The following is a 15,064-nucleotide window of genomic DNA, read 5'->3' on the forward strand; positions in this document are numbered from 1 at the left end:
TAATGGAAAGGAGTGAATATTTTATATGGAAACATGCTCATGTAAATTGCCCTTTAAATCGGAAACACTTGCATGTAAACCATAATCGTATAATGGTAGCTTTTAGCACAACCACTAAATCAATTTTCCTGATGTGATTTTACAAAATTTACACTACTTGAAATCTCCACATTTTAATTGATTTGCAGACAGATACTTTATTTAATTTATAAATCGATTGAATCAAAGCGAGATGAATTGTTGAGGTATGACCATTGCCATTTAATGTAAGTCCTTTATACCGTAGATTGCCGTTACTTGAATATCATCCTGTTTTCCTTGTATGAAAGACCCCCTGAATATAAACTACTGCTTTATATTGATAAACAGGAGCACCAACATATTAGAGGATCATTCGTTGGGAAAGCTGACAACTCTGATTTGTTTTTAGATAGGTAGTTCGTTGGAGAAGTTGAACACTCGGATTTGTCCTTAGATAGATCGTTCGTTGGAGAAGTTAACCACTCGGATTTGTCATTACATATATCATTCGTTGGAGAAGTTAACCACTCTGATTTATCATTAGATGGGCCATTCGTTGGAGTGGTTGTATATTCTGATTTGTCTTCCTATGCCTGTGACTTGTGAGTACAATCACGTACTCTTTTCCCAGTATAACAGTAATGAAGGACTGAATTCATCACAAACACTCCTTTACCCGGGAAGTCTCAGCGTTCATCAGTGTGCAGTATTGTGTACAGAGCATCCGTGTTGTCTTGGGTATCTTTACAATTGGGACAACCATCAATGCATTCTAGAACTGAGAATGTCACAAAGAGGAGACAACTTGAGTCCGATGGTATTCCTTCCAAATGACGACAGACAACAGCGTTTTCGAAGAGGTAATCCACACAGAGTATTTTGATCTAAACTTTTTATAACTATTCAATTTTATTTCAAACAAGTTACTTCAGGAAAAAGTGTAGTATTGATAATCTGTATTCAAATTACAATATAAATTGATCATCAAAGATTTGTCGAGCTTACGGATATCTAGTACAACATGATTTTTTTAAAATCTACTGTTAGGTCATTTAAGCATTTACGAATTGTACAACTTGTCAAAGTTACGGACTTTCTATTTTGTGGTTCGGCGAGTGACTAGAACATTTCAATGTCAGCAATACAACTTTGAGAGCTTCTTGCAGCCTAGTAGCTAAGTACTTCGATACTAGCTTGAAAATACGGATGCATATTTAATTGCTGGGATAAAATTTCATGCATAGCTGTTATCCTTAGACGAATTTAACTCTACTTTTTTGGCACTCTATTTTTTCCTATAATAGCTCTAGCAAGTGTAATATTATTTCGGATTTCAAACATTTCGGTTGAGAATCACTGAAGAGACATTATTTGTCGAAATGCACATCTGGTGCATTAAAATTGGTACCGTATAAGTTTTACATTACATTCATATCACCGTCATAAGTTTCAAGACGAAAACATCCAACATGGAATTATCGTACCTAGCGAAGAAGACCTGGTACATGATTGGTACGATTTTTATAAATATTTAATGTGACATTAATGCCATATTAAATTCAAAATAGTTCATGTGATATTTTCTGTTGTGTAAAACTTTGAACAACCACATTGGTTCATTAATGCTGCATTCCATGTACAAAATCGTATGTTACTGGAGCGGTGCGAACGAATAGCAGTTAAAGTGTTCAGAAAATACGAGTGAAGAGAAAATTGGCGATAGCGATCTCGAAAAAGAATCAATCAAATAAATCATTCATCAGCTTGATCCGATTACTAAAATGTCAGAGGCATTATCCTCCTAACTTACATATGTGCAATTAATGACAATACGTGCGAGTATCAAGAGTTGATATACTTGTTCGTTTGCAATTCAATATATTATTAATGAATCAAATGCTGTCTGTGTTTGATACCGATTGTTAGGCCATTCTTTGCACACTGATTTTGACTACGAATAACTCGTTTACCTGATCAAGATATAGGGCTCACGATGGGTGTGACCGGTCGACAGGGGATGCTTACTCCTCCTAGGCACCTGGCCCCACCTCTAGTAGATCCAGAAGTCAATGTTTGCCCAACTCTCTATTTTTGGAAACAACGTGTAGTGCTGGAGGAATGGACGTATCCCTTTTTCATCCCCTCAAATAAAACCGTTCAGAATATGGAAAAAAGAAAAGGAAAATGTTATCACGGAGGACAAGCTTAATCCTATAAGATATTGTATTGGCATGAAGTATATTTGGTTTTACAAAATGGTTGTTTACATAGTTCTTTGGTATGTGAGAAAGTGCATTGCACTTTAATATTATAACAAATGTTTATGCTATGTTTCCCGTGTAACAATTTGTAAAGTTAAGTAAACATCTTTATCAAAATTGCTTGCCTACTTCTGAACTAATTATCTTTAACCAAAAAAGAAATAAAATAAAAAATTAAAAAAAATTGTCAAAGACTAAAGGTTGCAATATTTCAAACACCATAATTATCTTATTGATCTTAGAACGAAAAATTCAATTGCGTATTTTGTCACGGTTCAATCTTGATACACAAAAATGAATTAAATAATTTCAAGATTCAAGAACTGATTATTTTTTATCCTCTTTGGTACCTTTCACGTACTGGCATTTCTCTGAAGGGCAAGTATTAGTTGTCTGTGAGAGGATAATTATTATCAACTTACTTTGAGCCTCAATGTATATTCTTTTTCGACTTTTCTTAAACGTTTTAACTAAATATATGTAGACGAAATCAAAGACGCTATAACCTATCATTGGGTTAAGTGCTATTTAACGTGTTTCATACCAATTGTCAGATCGTTTATAACACCCTGAATTTGACTACGGATTATTCCATTTACCTGATCAAGATACGAATGGGATCGGACGGCAGGGGATGGCTACCCCCCCCCCCCCCCGGGCATCTAATTCCATTGATTTTGTCCAACTGTCTATTTTGTATTGCTTATAGGGGTTATGGGATTGATCGCTGTTCGTTATATTCGCCTTCCATGCATAGAACGAAATACATGTAGATAGATATATACACAGATATATTAATTAGATGGATAGAATAGATACATAAATACATAGATATTTCACGTTTGATATTTATGTTGATGAAATCTACAGGATGTGCACCAAGTTGGATAGAGTACCAGGGTAATTGCTATTATCAAGGTGAAACGAGAGTCAGTTGGACAGACGCCAAGGTAAAACTTCATTTGCTTTATCTACAACATTTAGTTTTATTCTTACTCTAGTTTTATATATGTTTCCTACTATATTTTAAAGAGAAACATCCCTGTCATTGAAATTGTTGTGGAAATTAAATATACAGGCAGATCCAGACATTGAATGACATATACAGACGGATTCGGACTTTAAATGAAATTTACAGACATATTCTGTCTTTAAATGGATTATACAGACGGAATCAGAATTTAACTGAAATATACAGACAGATTCAGACGCGGGTAGGTTAAGGCTTCCCCTATAGAATATCACAGTGCACTTTATGCCACTACCAATATATGACGTCATAATGGAAAATGACGTCAAATCACTGCAAACTTGAGCTGTTATAATGGGGAGAGTGTCAAAAATTGTAGACCTTATTTTAAACTGCCTATCAAATGTCAGAACGCTATTGCAAAATTCATGTGTCTGAATTGTATTTTAATATCTTATATGTCCAAATATTTTAAAATAGTTTGCTTAATTACCCTTGATTGAAATTCAGCGTTTTTAAATTGCTTTCCAAATATATACTTTTGAAATATACCCTGTTTTATACCAGTGGCAAGAGGTAGAATTTATGATGTGTTTATAAAAGAGTCTAGCGAAGGCAATTTGTTAAGATTCATTTGAGATCATTTACGGAAATCGTAAGAGGATTTTGTTTTCTACCCGAATTTTGCTTGGGTTAATGTGTGATGGCTTTGTTTGAATATCGATTATCCTCAAATGTATAGGTAAGTGTGTAGGTAAGTTGAATACGTGTATTTTGTACGCAAGTAATACAAGCACATTTCGGGTACACAAGGATACAGTGAGTTCATTTATCAAACAAAACAAAAATAAAATAAAAATAATTGTTAAATCAGCTGGGCTGAAGCGATTTATGTGAAACACTTCAAACAATTATGAATGACCGCCCTGTGATCAACGAAGTCATGTGATATCATAACAGATATGCTAATATATAGCCGAGGGAACCTTCTATATAAATTGGCTGTATTTAAGTATATAAATTACAACTGAAAACCAAAAACCGACCTCGCAATCCAATGTATGTTTTGAACGCATTTCAAACTCTGGGAAGACTTAACATAGCTGCAGACTTTAAATGAAATATACAGACGGATTTGGACTTTAAATTGAATATACACATGGATCTGGGCATTAAGAATTTTGCGTTCACATGATATTAGAAGGAAATACACACTTATCAAACACTTGAATGTGTTGGAGTTTGGAATCAATTCAACGCTTTTTGAAAAAAAAAATCAAATTCAGTCAATGAAGTATTTTTATTTAGATAAACATATAGTAATGACATATAAATGCATTGACGTATTAAAGTTAGTTGACTTAGCTGCTTAGGCAATGACTTACTTTTGTTTTTAAAGATGTAGTCTCATAGCTGCAATGGTGTGCGCATACAAAATCAATAACACGTATTAGCGCTTTATGAAAATTTGCATATTTCAAAACATAATAGGTGCCTCCGTGGCCGAGTGGTTAGAGCATCGCACTCAAAATTACACGGCTTCTCACCTCTGGTCGGCTCGGGTTCAAATTCCACTCGCGACGTTAAGTAAATTTCCAGTTTACTTTCGGAAGGTCGGTGGTCTCTTCCCATGTACATTGTATCTGGGTTATCTCTTCTACCAAAAAAAACAAAAAAAAAAAAACAAAAAAAAAAAAAAAAACTGGGCGCCACCAGATAATTAAAAAAGTGTTGAATATAGCGGAAAACAGCAAAAACAAACAAAAACATAATTCATTGGTTAAATCTATACTTTTAAAACAGTTTAATGTGAGCATCTATAGCTTAAATTCCATTCTAATTCTCTGGGTAAGTATCGATTAACGGAAAAGCAATGGTATAGCACCTGTAATGTTATATGGTAAAAAATAAGAGTTGACAATGCTGAAAAAAAAACCCCAATCTTATTCCATTTCAAATATATATCATAATTATCGAATATTAACGAAGTTGTACAATCTGAACTTTACACTGTTCATATCTTTTCAAATTTCAAAACAGAGTAGGTATCATTACTATCTGTGCCAGTCGGCCATGTTGTCAGATACATTGTAAATACAATTACTGAATGAGAAATTGTTGAAAAACCCCGCACTTGGATTGACTTATTGTGTTTGTTTGGTGATATTAACCACATTAGAGTTAAGATCGACTTCTCTAGGCATCGGATGAGGTGCATCTTTGTTGGCAGAGACGGGAATGGACAACAAGCTTTGTTTTCGTTCTGCACACATGCGGCAACGCACAGGATCCTGTTACCATGTCTATGATAATAGTACTTGGAGTCTATACCATACAACCTCTCAATAAGGGGTAATAAATTTATTAGGGTGTGGTATGGTATGGTACTTATCCCACCTCTGTCCAGGGGTCCGTGTTTACCCAACTCTCTATTTTGTATTGCTTATAGGAGTTATGATGTTGATCACTGTTCGTTATCTTCGCCTTTCATAGTTAGAGAGCTGCATGGGCATCATAATCATAGATTTAGTTTTCTTCAAATATATATGAGACTTGAAAAGATTTCTAAGATTTAATGCATCAAGTCATATTGACCCCGCACTAGGACTTGAACCCCTGACTAAGAAGCCACGAATTTCACAATTTAGGTAGGGAGTTTCATGGACATCATAATCAGGCATTTTGTTTTTCTCAAATATATATATGGAAGTACAGAAGATTGTCTAAGATTTAATACATTATCATTGTATGGCCATATTGGTCCCGCACTAGGACTTGATAGAGAAATTCGTGGATGTCATAACCATGCATCCTGCTTTTCGCGTACGAGAGAGAAAATGATTTTGAAAATAGTAGGCCCGGTCCTAGGGGTGGTAAGGGGAGTAATATTACAATTTATGTTCCTCTTTTTCTAAAGATTCTTCACACCAATAATGGTAACAATTTGTCTTGTAGTTTTCAAGTTTAAAATATAAAAAAAAATGTCAAAGGACAACGTACGATGACGAACGAAGACCAATGGCAAGTGACTCAGGTGACCTAAAATATGATGACCTTACAAGACAAATCTCAAATAATTCTAACACCACGCTGGTATCAATTTTCTATAAAACTACTATTATTATCAATATATATGTTTGAGTTTTATCAGACTATTACAATCTCTGTTTTTATATGCATTTTCTATTTTCGTTAGAACATGCTGTCGTGAACTAAAACCACTACTACAATTATCTTGGCCACTTGAAACATTAAGGATGTAAGTAATTTCTTTTTGTAAAATATTTCTCCTGTAAATTTTCCCTTCAAAATGTAGTAATTATATAAACATTTCAAAACATCATCGAAAACAATATTAACATTCTTTCTTGAATATTGGAATGTGTATCTCTTTATTAAGAGGATTATAAAGTTTAAAACCATGTGTTCTTTTTCTGGAAAACAAAAAAAATAGCAGTTTGTACATTAAATCCCATTCTTTTACCAGAGTTTTGAAAAATCCAATCTGATAAAATAATTGTGTCCATAGTGTAGAGACAGAAGGGCAATAAAAAGGTATGCTTAATTGTTTTTGGTTCTAGTGCACATATTGAACAAAGTTTTAAAATTTTTTTTTTTTACATGCGTAAGAGTTTGTTAGTACCTAATATTCTATGAATGATTCTATAGTTGAACCATATCAGTCCTGAATCTTTTTGTTACAGATTTGACCTTTGTATATTCATGTTTCCAATTTAAATCTAATTGCAAATTTAAATCATTACCCCATTTGTTTTCGCTATTAGGTCGATGTTGTTGGTATTAAATAGTCATAAATATTCCTAGAACCTTTTTGGTATTTGCAGAACATTTTAATGAATTCAGGTTGATATGGTTGAAAAGTTATATCATGGTTAAACCGTTTGGTATTTGGCCATGAGTGCATAATAATATATTTCAATCCCTCATATGTGGTGTATGGAATCTGAATTGAGTAATCATTTGCGATACTCTGGTAACTGATAAAGTTGCCTTCTTTTTCTAATCATATATGGAACCCTTTGCCATATAATTGCTTGCAAAATATGTATTTATATTGAATCTTTATTTTATCATTATACACTAGGAGTTCAAACAAAATCCATTTTTACAACAGATGGTGATACCTCTGATGTCTTTATTTTGTATCAAAGGAATAGCCAGAATTTCAGCAGAAAAGCAAAACAAGTACGGGGCAATGGAGGCCCTTGTCTACCGCCTCTCTGAAAGTGAATTCAGTCGGTTAACTGACCAAATGGTAGATGTTTTCAAAATCTCGATCAAACACCAAATGATTCAATTCTTGGCATATGAAGCACCATGGTTTCGAATAAAAAGCTCTCTAAAATCGATTAACATTGACATACCTGATATTTGTTTTGATTCCGTATAAAACATAAATCGTAGACAATTATTGTGTTTTCACTTATGTGTATTTACCTTCAATAAAATCAATTAAGAACAGGTCGCTTTGAAATATGGTATCTAGAAACTAAGAACTCAACTTTATAACAAACGGGATGATTTGAGCTTCCCCATCGTCAACTGCGGATATTTATGTGGCAATATTTCATTATCACCTGCATACGATGTTTATATCTCTCAACTGATTCGATACGCAAGAGTTTGTTCTCCGTACGATCAGTTTTTTAATCAAAGCAAGCTACTGACAAAAACATTGATGGTAAAAGGGTTTCAATAGTCTCGTTTAAAGTCAGCATTTCGCAAATTATATGGTCGTTATAACGATCTAGTTTGCCAATATAACCTAACATTGGAGCAAATACTGTTTGACGTGTTACATACCAATTGTAAGACCGTTTTTGGCACATTGATTTTAACTAAGGATAACTCAGACGACAGAGAACTCCATTTACCTGATCATGATATAGAACTCCCCGGGGGATTGACAGGGTATGATTACCTCTCCTAGACACCTGATCCCACCTCTGGTGTGTTCAGTGGTCCGTGTTTGCCCAACTATCTATTTTGTATTGCTTATGGGATTGATGAGATTGATCACTTGTTCGTTATCTTCACCTTTCATTAAGAAACTCTAAGTGTCTATTTACTTATCAGCTTTCTTTTTAAAAAAAAGAATTTTTAAATTCTTAAATTAAACTGATCATAAACGGTATGTTGTTTTCAAATATCCACCCTTTTTATCACTTTATTTATGTAATTGCGTGATTCGAGATAATAAGATATATTTTGTTGACTATAAATCCTTTTTGTACACTCTTTTATATAATTTTTGGACCCCGTTGTAATCAACCATTTATGCGTTTTCTATGATTTCTATTCTATCATTTTTAATGTTTTTATGGATATCGGTATAGTTCTATGAAAAGGTGAAGATAACATATAAGGAAAATAGATATAGAGGGTTAGGCAAACCCTGATCCCTAGATCTACCGGGGGTTGGATCAGTTGCATAGTAGGTGTAGGCATCCACTCTCGACGGACCACACCCGCTATGTGCCCTATATCCTAATTAGGAAACCGGATTAATCCGTGGTCAGAATCCGTCCGTGTACCAAAAATGGGCTAACAGTCGGTATGAAATACGTCACCCAGCATTATACTGAATGACATTTTGCATTGAAATGACAAATTAATTGTTATAGCAACCATGAAATTTGCGAAATGTTGACATTAAATAAGACTGTTGCAACCCTTCTAACATCAATATGTTTGTCTGCTTCGATTAGAGACTGATTTTACTCAAAACAAAAAAAAGCTCTGGTGTATGGCATAAGTTGAGATATATAAACACAACATACAGATGATCATGGAATATTGTTATCTATGTATCAAAATCGGGATTAAGACCAAGATTTAGATAACCGCTTAAGATAAACTTTTTGAATCGAATTCCTGGAAGGTTTTAGGAATATTTTCAAAAAATTCAGGACAATCAATATTTGGTACATCTATCTATTTTGTATTGCTTGTAGGAGTTATGAGATTCATCACTGTTCGTTATCTTCACCTTACATAAAGGTTAATGGGTGCTATTTTATTGTCTCCTGATGTAATATGCAGAGCAACTAGGTTTCTGTCACAGTCACATTTTTTTTTAAAAAACAGGAAATTCTAAATTATTCTTAGAATACTAACTCAACCTGAATTAGATTATAACAGGAAATACTTGTATATTTCTATTGTCTTACTACGCCTTATAGAATCATATATTAATACTAAAACTGAGGTTTATTAATGTATAAATAGATGCCGAATTACAGGTTGAATACAATTTTAAAAAGATATATAACGATGTAGTTCGTCAATACAACCTCGCATTGGATCAAATCTCTCTTACGTGTTTCATACCGATTATTAAGCCGTTCTTGGCACACTAATTTTGACTGCGGATATAACTCCGTTTACCTGATTACGATATAGGGCTCATAGCGGGTGTGACCGCTCAACAGGGGGTGCTTACTCCTCCTCGGCACCTGACCGCAACTCTGGTGTGTCCAGGGGTCCGTGTTTGCCCAACTATCTATTTTGTATTGTTTATAGTAGTTATGAGATTGATCACTGTTCGTTATATTCACCTTGCATGTTTTAAGTTTGGTTTTAAAAACAGCTAACAAACTTGTGGTTGTATTTGTATAAGAGTGAATCCTACAATTACACAATCGGATCACCTAATTCTTATGATAATGAATGGCGTATTGTAGTTCTGAGGTGTTTTATATAGAAATCAATAGTACAATGTTTCATTCAATCTCTTGCTGCAGGAAGGAAAATAGTTTGATTTTCAAGAATTGACAGAATCAAATCATGCAATATTGACTTTAATTCTTTAATCCTGCGTTATGATTTTCTTTTGGTCTACGAACTTGTCACAGCACAATGAATACAAAAACAAAGAATCCATCCTATAATGCTTGCATCATCCCATGTGTGTGATTCTAAGTCAACAAGAACTGTGAAACAGGTCGGGCTACTTTAATGACAGTGATGTAATTGAGAAGATCCAACGTGTCTCTGCATTGTAATATCAAACTAGCTATGCTATCCTTTAAATCGAAGATTTTCTGTAGAGAAACACTTTGAAATGTAAATATATAGAGCTGAAATGTGGTCAATGGTAATTTAAAAGCTTTGTTGATTTTGCTATGGTAGTGTGATAGAGGAGAGTCGATGTTAGGCCTTCTAATAGTATGCACTAATGGCATTTGAATTCGTTTGCTTGAATGAGAAATCCCTAATGCTTCCTTGATAAAGTAATACGTTTTTTATTTTTATATGGAAGTAAAAAATATTTTTCTTCAGATCAAACGAAATCTTTCTGTGATTGTTCTGCCTTTGGTGATTTCTCTTTATTCTGTAACTCGCGTTAGGTAGATCCACATTCTTATGAAAACAACACATATCAGACAGTGATTGATTATCGTGCAGCTAACTTTAAATTGCCATTTAGAGAATTGGATTTTATTCAGGGAAATCGATATTTATATTACCGAATCCGCAAAATACTGATATTTATATAATATTGACTGAATATTCTGTAAAATGAGCCTACCCTTGGTGTTGCATGGTAAAATGGTCCGAGCCTGGGATCCTCTTCCGCAGAACAATGAAGGACGGTAAATTTACTGATATTCACGCAGTCTTAATGTAGAGACGCACATTTTTTTTTACAGTCTGGGTAACAGATAAAATAGGGTTCATCGTGGGTGTCACCGGTTGATAGGGGATGGTTACTCTTCATAGGCACCTGCTCCAACCTCTGGTGTGTCCAAAGTTTTATGTTTGCCCTATTCTTAATTGTGTAGTCTTTATAGGGGTTATGAGATTATCACTATTAGTTTTCTCACTTTTTCAGCTAATCCCAATAACACACTTTCTCTTTCAACGTTCGATTTTTTCCTTTTTTCTATGTCAGTTGTAAAATCACAAAAATAGGACTCATTTGAACAACATGAACATAACACACTAATTAAAATCTTTGCATAAGATATTGACATCGACTCTATACATCATGGGGATGTTTACACAGTGATATACGTTAACGTGATCATGCTACTCTTAAGAGGATATTTTAAAAAATTCCTGTATATATTCTCTTTGAATCCACATTTTAGCCCCACCCTAACATCAGAGGTGGATCATGATTTAATGAAATGTGAATATGTACTACATTGGAATGCCTGCAAAGTATGACGAATCCTGGGGATGAGAAGATTGATATGAACAATTTTCATTCCCATTGTGTCCAAACCTAACTTTGACCCCGAATTGTGAACTTACCCTATCCCATGGGCCACATGTTTCATACCAATTGTTAGGCCGTTGTTTTCATACTAATTTAGACCACAAATTACTTCCTTTACCTGACTAAATTACAGGGATCACGGCGGATGCGACGGTTGATGTGACCAGTCAACAGGCAATGCTTAATCCCCCTAGAACTGATCTTATATATATATTTACTGATATCTATATTTATATATAGAGATCTGATATTCAACAAAACATATTACAGGTGGAGTGTGAGAAGAGATGTTCTCATCTTGTGGAGATTGGCGATAAAGAAAAATCAGATTGGCTTGCTGCCACATTTCTTTCCAAAAGTAAGTGAACTGTAATGCATAGCTGTGTTTCTATTTTCAATTCATTTTGTATTTTCTCAAACGCTACATTGGATTAACTATATCACAGAGTGAGAAACAGATTAACTCAAACACCCTAGGGACGTGATTTTTGTAGTAAATGAGCTCGGGTCTTAAGACCATACACTGGAAATAGACTTCAGTCTAAATTGCGATTCAATCTAAGTTTTGAAACGATACTTATGATGAAATACAATTTTCAGTATATGTTTGTAACTATTCTTTTATAAATCAGTAGTTTTTTAACATTAGTGTTAGATGAATCATCAGATGTAAATAATTAAAAGTTTGACTTAAGTCTATTATTGCAGAAAATCTTGTATCAGAATAGGGGATTGTAAGTTAAATTGATCGCGCGACCGACACAGTGATAGGCTTCAACACATCAACCTATTCCAATGTACACGATCGATTCAAACTTACACCAAACACATATTATTGCAACTTATTTGGATCTTTTAAATATTGTGTAAGAATAGTCTTAATCATAAACTTTGCTGGATAAAAGTACATATGAGTTGGGTTTAAAGGTTTAAATGCTGACTTGTAACTCGCTTCACTTCTTGTATTGTTTCACATATACTTCATGGGCCCCGATGTTCGAATACGATACTGTCGAGATATTTCCGAGTTATTTCCCTTTCGTTAACTCTCGTAAACAGTCAGGCGCGAAATAATTTGTTTTATAAGCAGAGGTGGGACGAAAAACATCACTGTGCTTCTAAAGTTTTTCAAACGAAGTTCCATCAAATTAACTTGATTGATACACAAGCCAAGTAAGTGTTAATTTCAGAGAGTAATCAAATACAAGAATATCTAGGAAGTGCTGATGTGACTTTGCTTCTTTGTTTCCCTTATAATAAACCATTTCTTTCTATAACAATTTGTAATGGACACACATTTGTAGTCCTTCATTGGACTAACTTCTACGTGAGAAGGGAACCTATCTTGCAGTGGTATTCAGCTCTATATTTATATGCAAAGGCGAAGATTACAAACTATGATCAATCTCATAACTCTTACAAGGAATACAAAAATACTACTTGCACAAACACGGACCTCTGGATATACCAGAGGTGGGATCAGGTGTCTAGAAGGTGTAAAAATTCCCTGTCTATCATATTTTAACAATTAGCATTCTTATTCTTTTCACTTCATATGTCAATTCGATATGTCCCAATGAACTCGAAATGAAGACAGAATGAAATATTTGACAACTATTTCATGTTGGTTGAGGACGTCAACATCTCTATCATCAACTTTATTATTATTCTCAAGTTTCTGTCTATGATTAATTGACAAATCGAGAAACGTTACTGATAGATAAGTTGATATTCAACGGCTCTCAACAGCCTCGTTTAAATCCACCATCTTACAAGTTGTGTGGCCATTTTAATTATCTTATTTGCAAAAGCAAGCTATCATTGGGTCGAATTACAGGACTGTTCTACACATACTAAGCCTTCTGATTTTGATGACGGATAACATGATTTGATCAAAATAAGAGAGATCACTGCCTGATCTAGACATATGCTATTTTGTCTTTCTGGATTTCGTGTTCTGTGTATGATTGAGATATGAGGTAAATCACTGTTTGTTTTCTTTGCCCTTTACATACTCTGCTGATAGCAAGTTGATGAAAGGCGAATATAACGAACGAGGAGTAAACATCCCCTGTCTACCGGTCACAACAGCCCTGAGCCCTATATCTTGTTCAGGTAAATTGAGTTCTCTGTAGTTTCAAATCAGTGTGTCCAGAAGGGTGTAACAATCAGTATAAAACACGTCAGACAACATTTGACCCCATGATAGACTGTATTGGCAAACTAGATCGTTTTAATGACCATAGAATCTGCGAAATGCAAGACTGTTGAAACCCCTGTACCATCAAGTAGTTTGTCGAATCAACATATCTCACATTTCATCTGAATTGGAACGTCGATTTTTTTTTATTCTGGAAGATTTGAAAGCCAGTTTAATTTAATGAAGTAATTAAGCTAATTTTACCCATGTTATACAATGCAGTTTAATTTATAAATAATTTATTTTACACGTTTAATATCGTTGATTTGAGTCAGCATATCGCAAATTCCATGGTCGTTATAACGGTTCAAATTTGCTAATACAACCTATCATTATGTCAAACACTGCCTGACGTGTTTCATACAGATGGTTAGGCCGTTCTTAGCGTACTACTAATAACCCCGTTTGCATGGTCAAGATACAGGGCTCACGGCGAGTGTGGGCGTTTGATAGCAGATGCTTACTCCTAAGGATCTGATCCCACTTCTGGTACATTCAGAGGTCTGCGTTTGCCCAACTCCCTATTTTGCTTTGCTTATAGGAGTTATAAGATTATTCATTATTCGTTATATTCTCCTTTAATTTTTAATTTCATGAAAGCCTAACGACAGTGCTGCAATTTATAAAAAGAAGTGTCCCCATACCAAGTTACATTATACAACGTAAACTACTATTTTGCTTTGAGCTCATGGAACCAACTGGTGTATTACAAGTAAAATCAATTGATTACTGCATAAGCATAGCTTCTAATTAGCAGTAAACTGTTTTGAAGAATTGACAGGCATACACCCCATTTCTTTTAGCAGTCACGGACCTTTATATTGTATATTTATTTTAGGCACTTGTCCTACAAATATTTTTATCAACTGTACAGCTTGGACTGGAGGAAATGATGTCGATGTTGAAGGTCAATATCGATGGAGCTACTCCAATGTGACCATAACGTTCACAGCCTGGTACAGAAATGAACCGAGTGTAGGTTATCCAGCGAGGGCAAAGGAGAGAGACTGTATTGACCTACTTAGAAATGGCAAATGGAATGATCGATCTTGTTCTTACCTTAATCCATTTATTTGTGAAATGTCCTATGGACAGTAGAATAAAATTCCAAGTTTCTAGTTGTTTAACATTTGTTCCTTTTCCTCAATGAAGATGTGAACAAATAAGTGTTTAGACTGTATATCATTTGCTTCGTTGGTTGGTCGTTGGAATATACATGAGTTTAACATGAAAAGTAAAATAACGACCAGTGACCAATCTCATAACTCCTATAAGCAATACAAAATAGATAGCTGGGCAAACACGGATCCTTGGATACACCAGAGGTGGGATCGGGTGCCTAGGAGAAGTAAACATTCTCTGTCGAC

The 15,064-nt window shown here is 34.4% G+C and overlaps 1 protein-coding gene across 4 annotated transcripts; it reads left to right on the forward strand.

The window, feature by feature from the left end:
- The first annotated feature begins 283 nt into the window (after positions 1-283).
- LOC125662564 (hepatic lectin-like) lies at positions 284-14,821 on the forward strand. 4 transcript variants are annotated; one of them, XM_048894807.2, is made up of 4 exons: positions 284-881; positions 3,153-3,232; positions 11,768-11,855; positions 14,536-14,821. In XM_048894807.2, exons 1-4 carry the CDS (start codon positions 566-568, stop codon positions 14,793-14,795), a joined length of 744 nt encoding a protein of 247 aa, XP_048750764.2. In that variant the 5' UTR covers positions 284-565; the 3' UTR covers positions 14,796-14,821. The 4 variants fall into 4 exon arrangements, with proteins under 4 accessions (XP_048750764.2, XP_056001956.1, XP_048750766.2 ...); XM_056145981.1 differs by having other exon boundaries at positions 305-881; positions 14,572-14,821; XM_048894809.2 differs by lacking the exons at positions 11,768-11,855; positions 14,536-14,821 and adding an exon at positions 6,449-6,513 and having other exon boundaries at positions 305-881.
- The last annotated feature ends 243 nt before the right edge of the window (positions 14,822-15,064 follow it).

The sequence above is a fragment of the Ostrea edulis genome, chromosome 8 (genome assembly GCF_947568905.1).
Source record: "Ostrea edulis chromosome 8, xbOstEdul1.1, whole genome shotgun sequence".
In the NCBI taxonomy this organism is placed as follows: domain Eukaryota; kingdom Metazoa; phylum Mollusca; class Bivalvia; order Ostreida; family Ostreidae; genus Ostrea; species Ostrea edulis.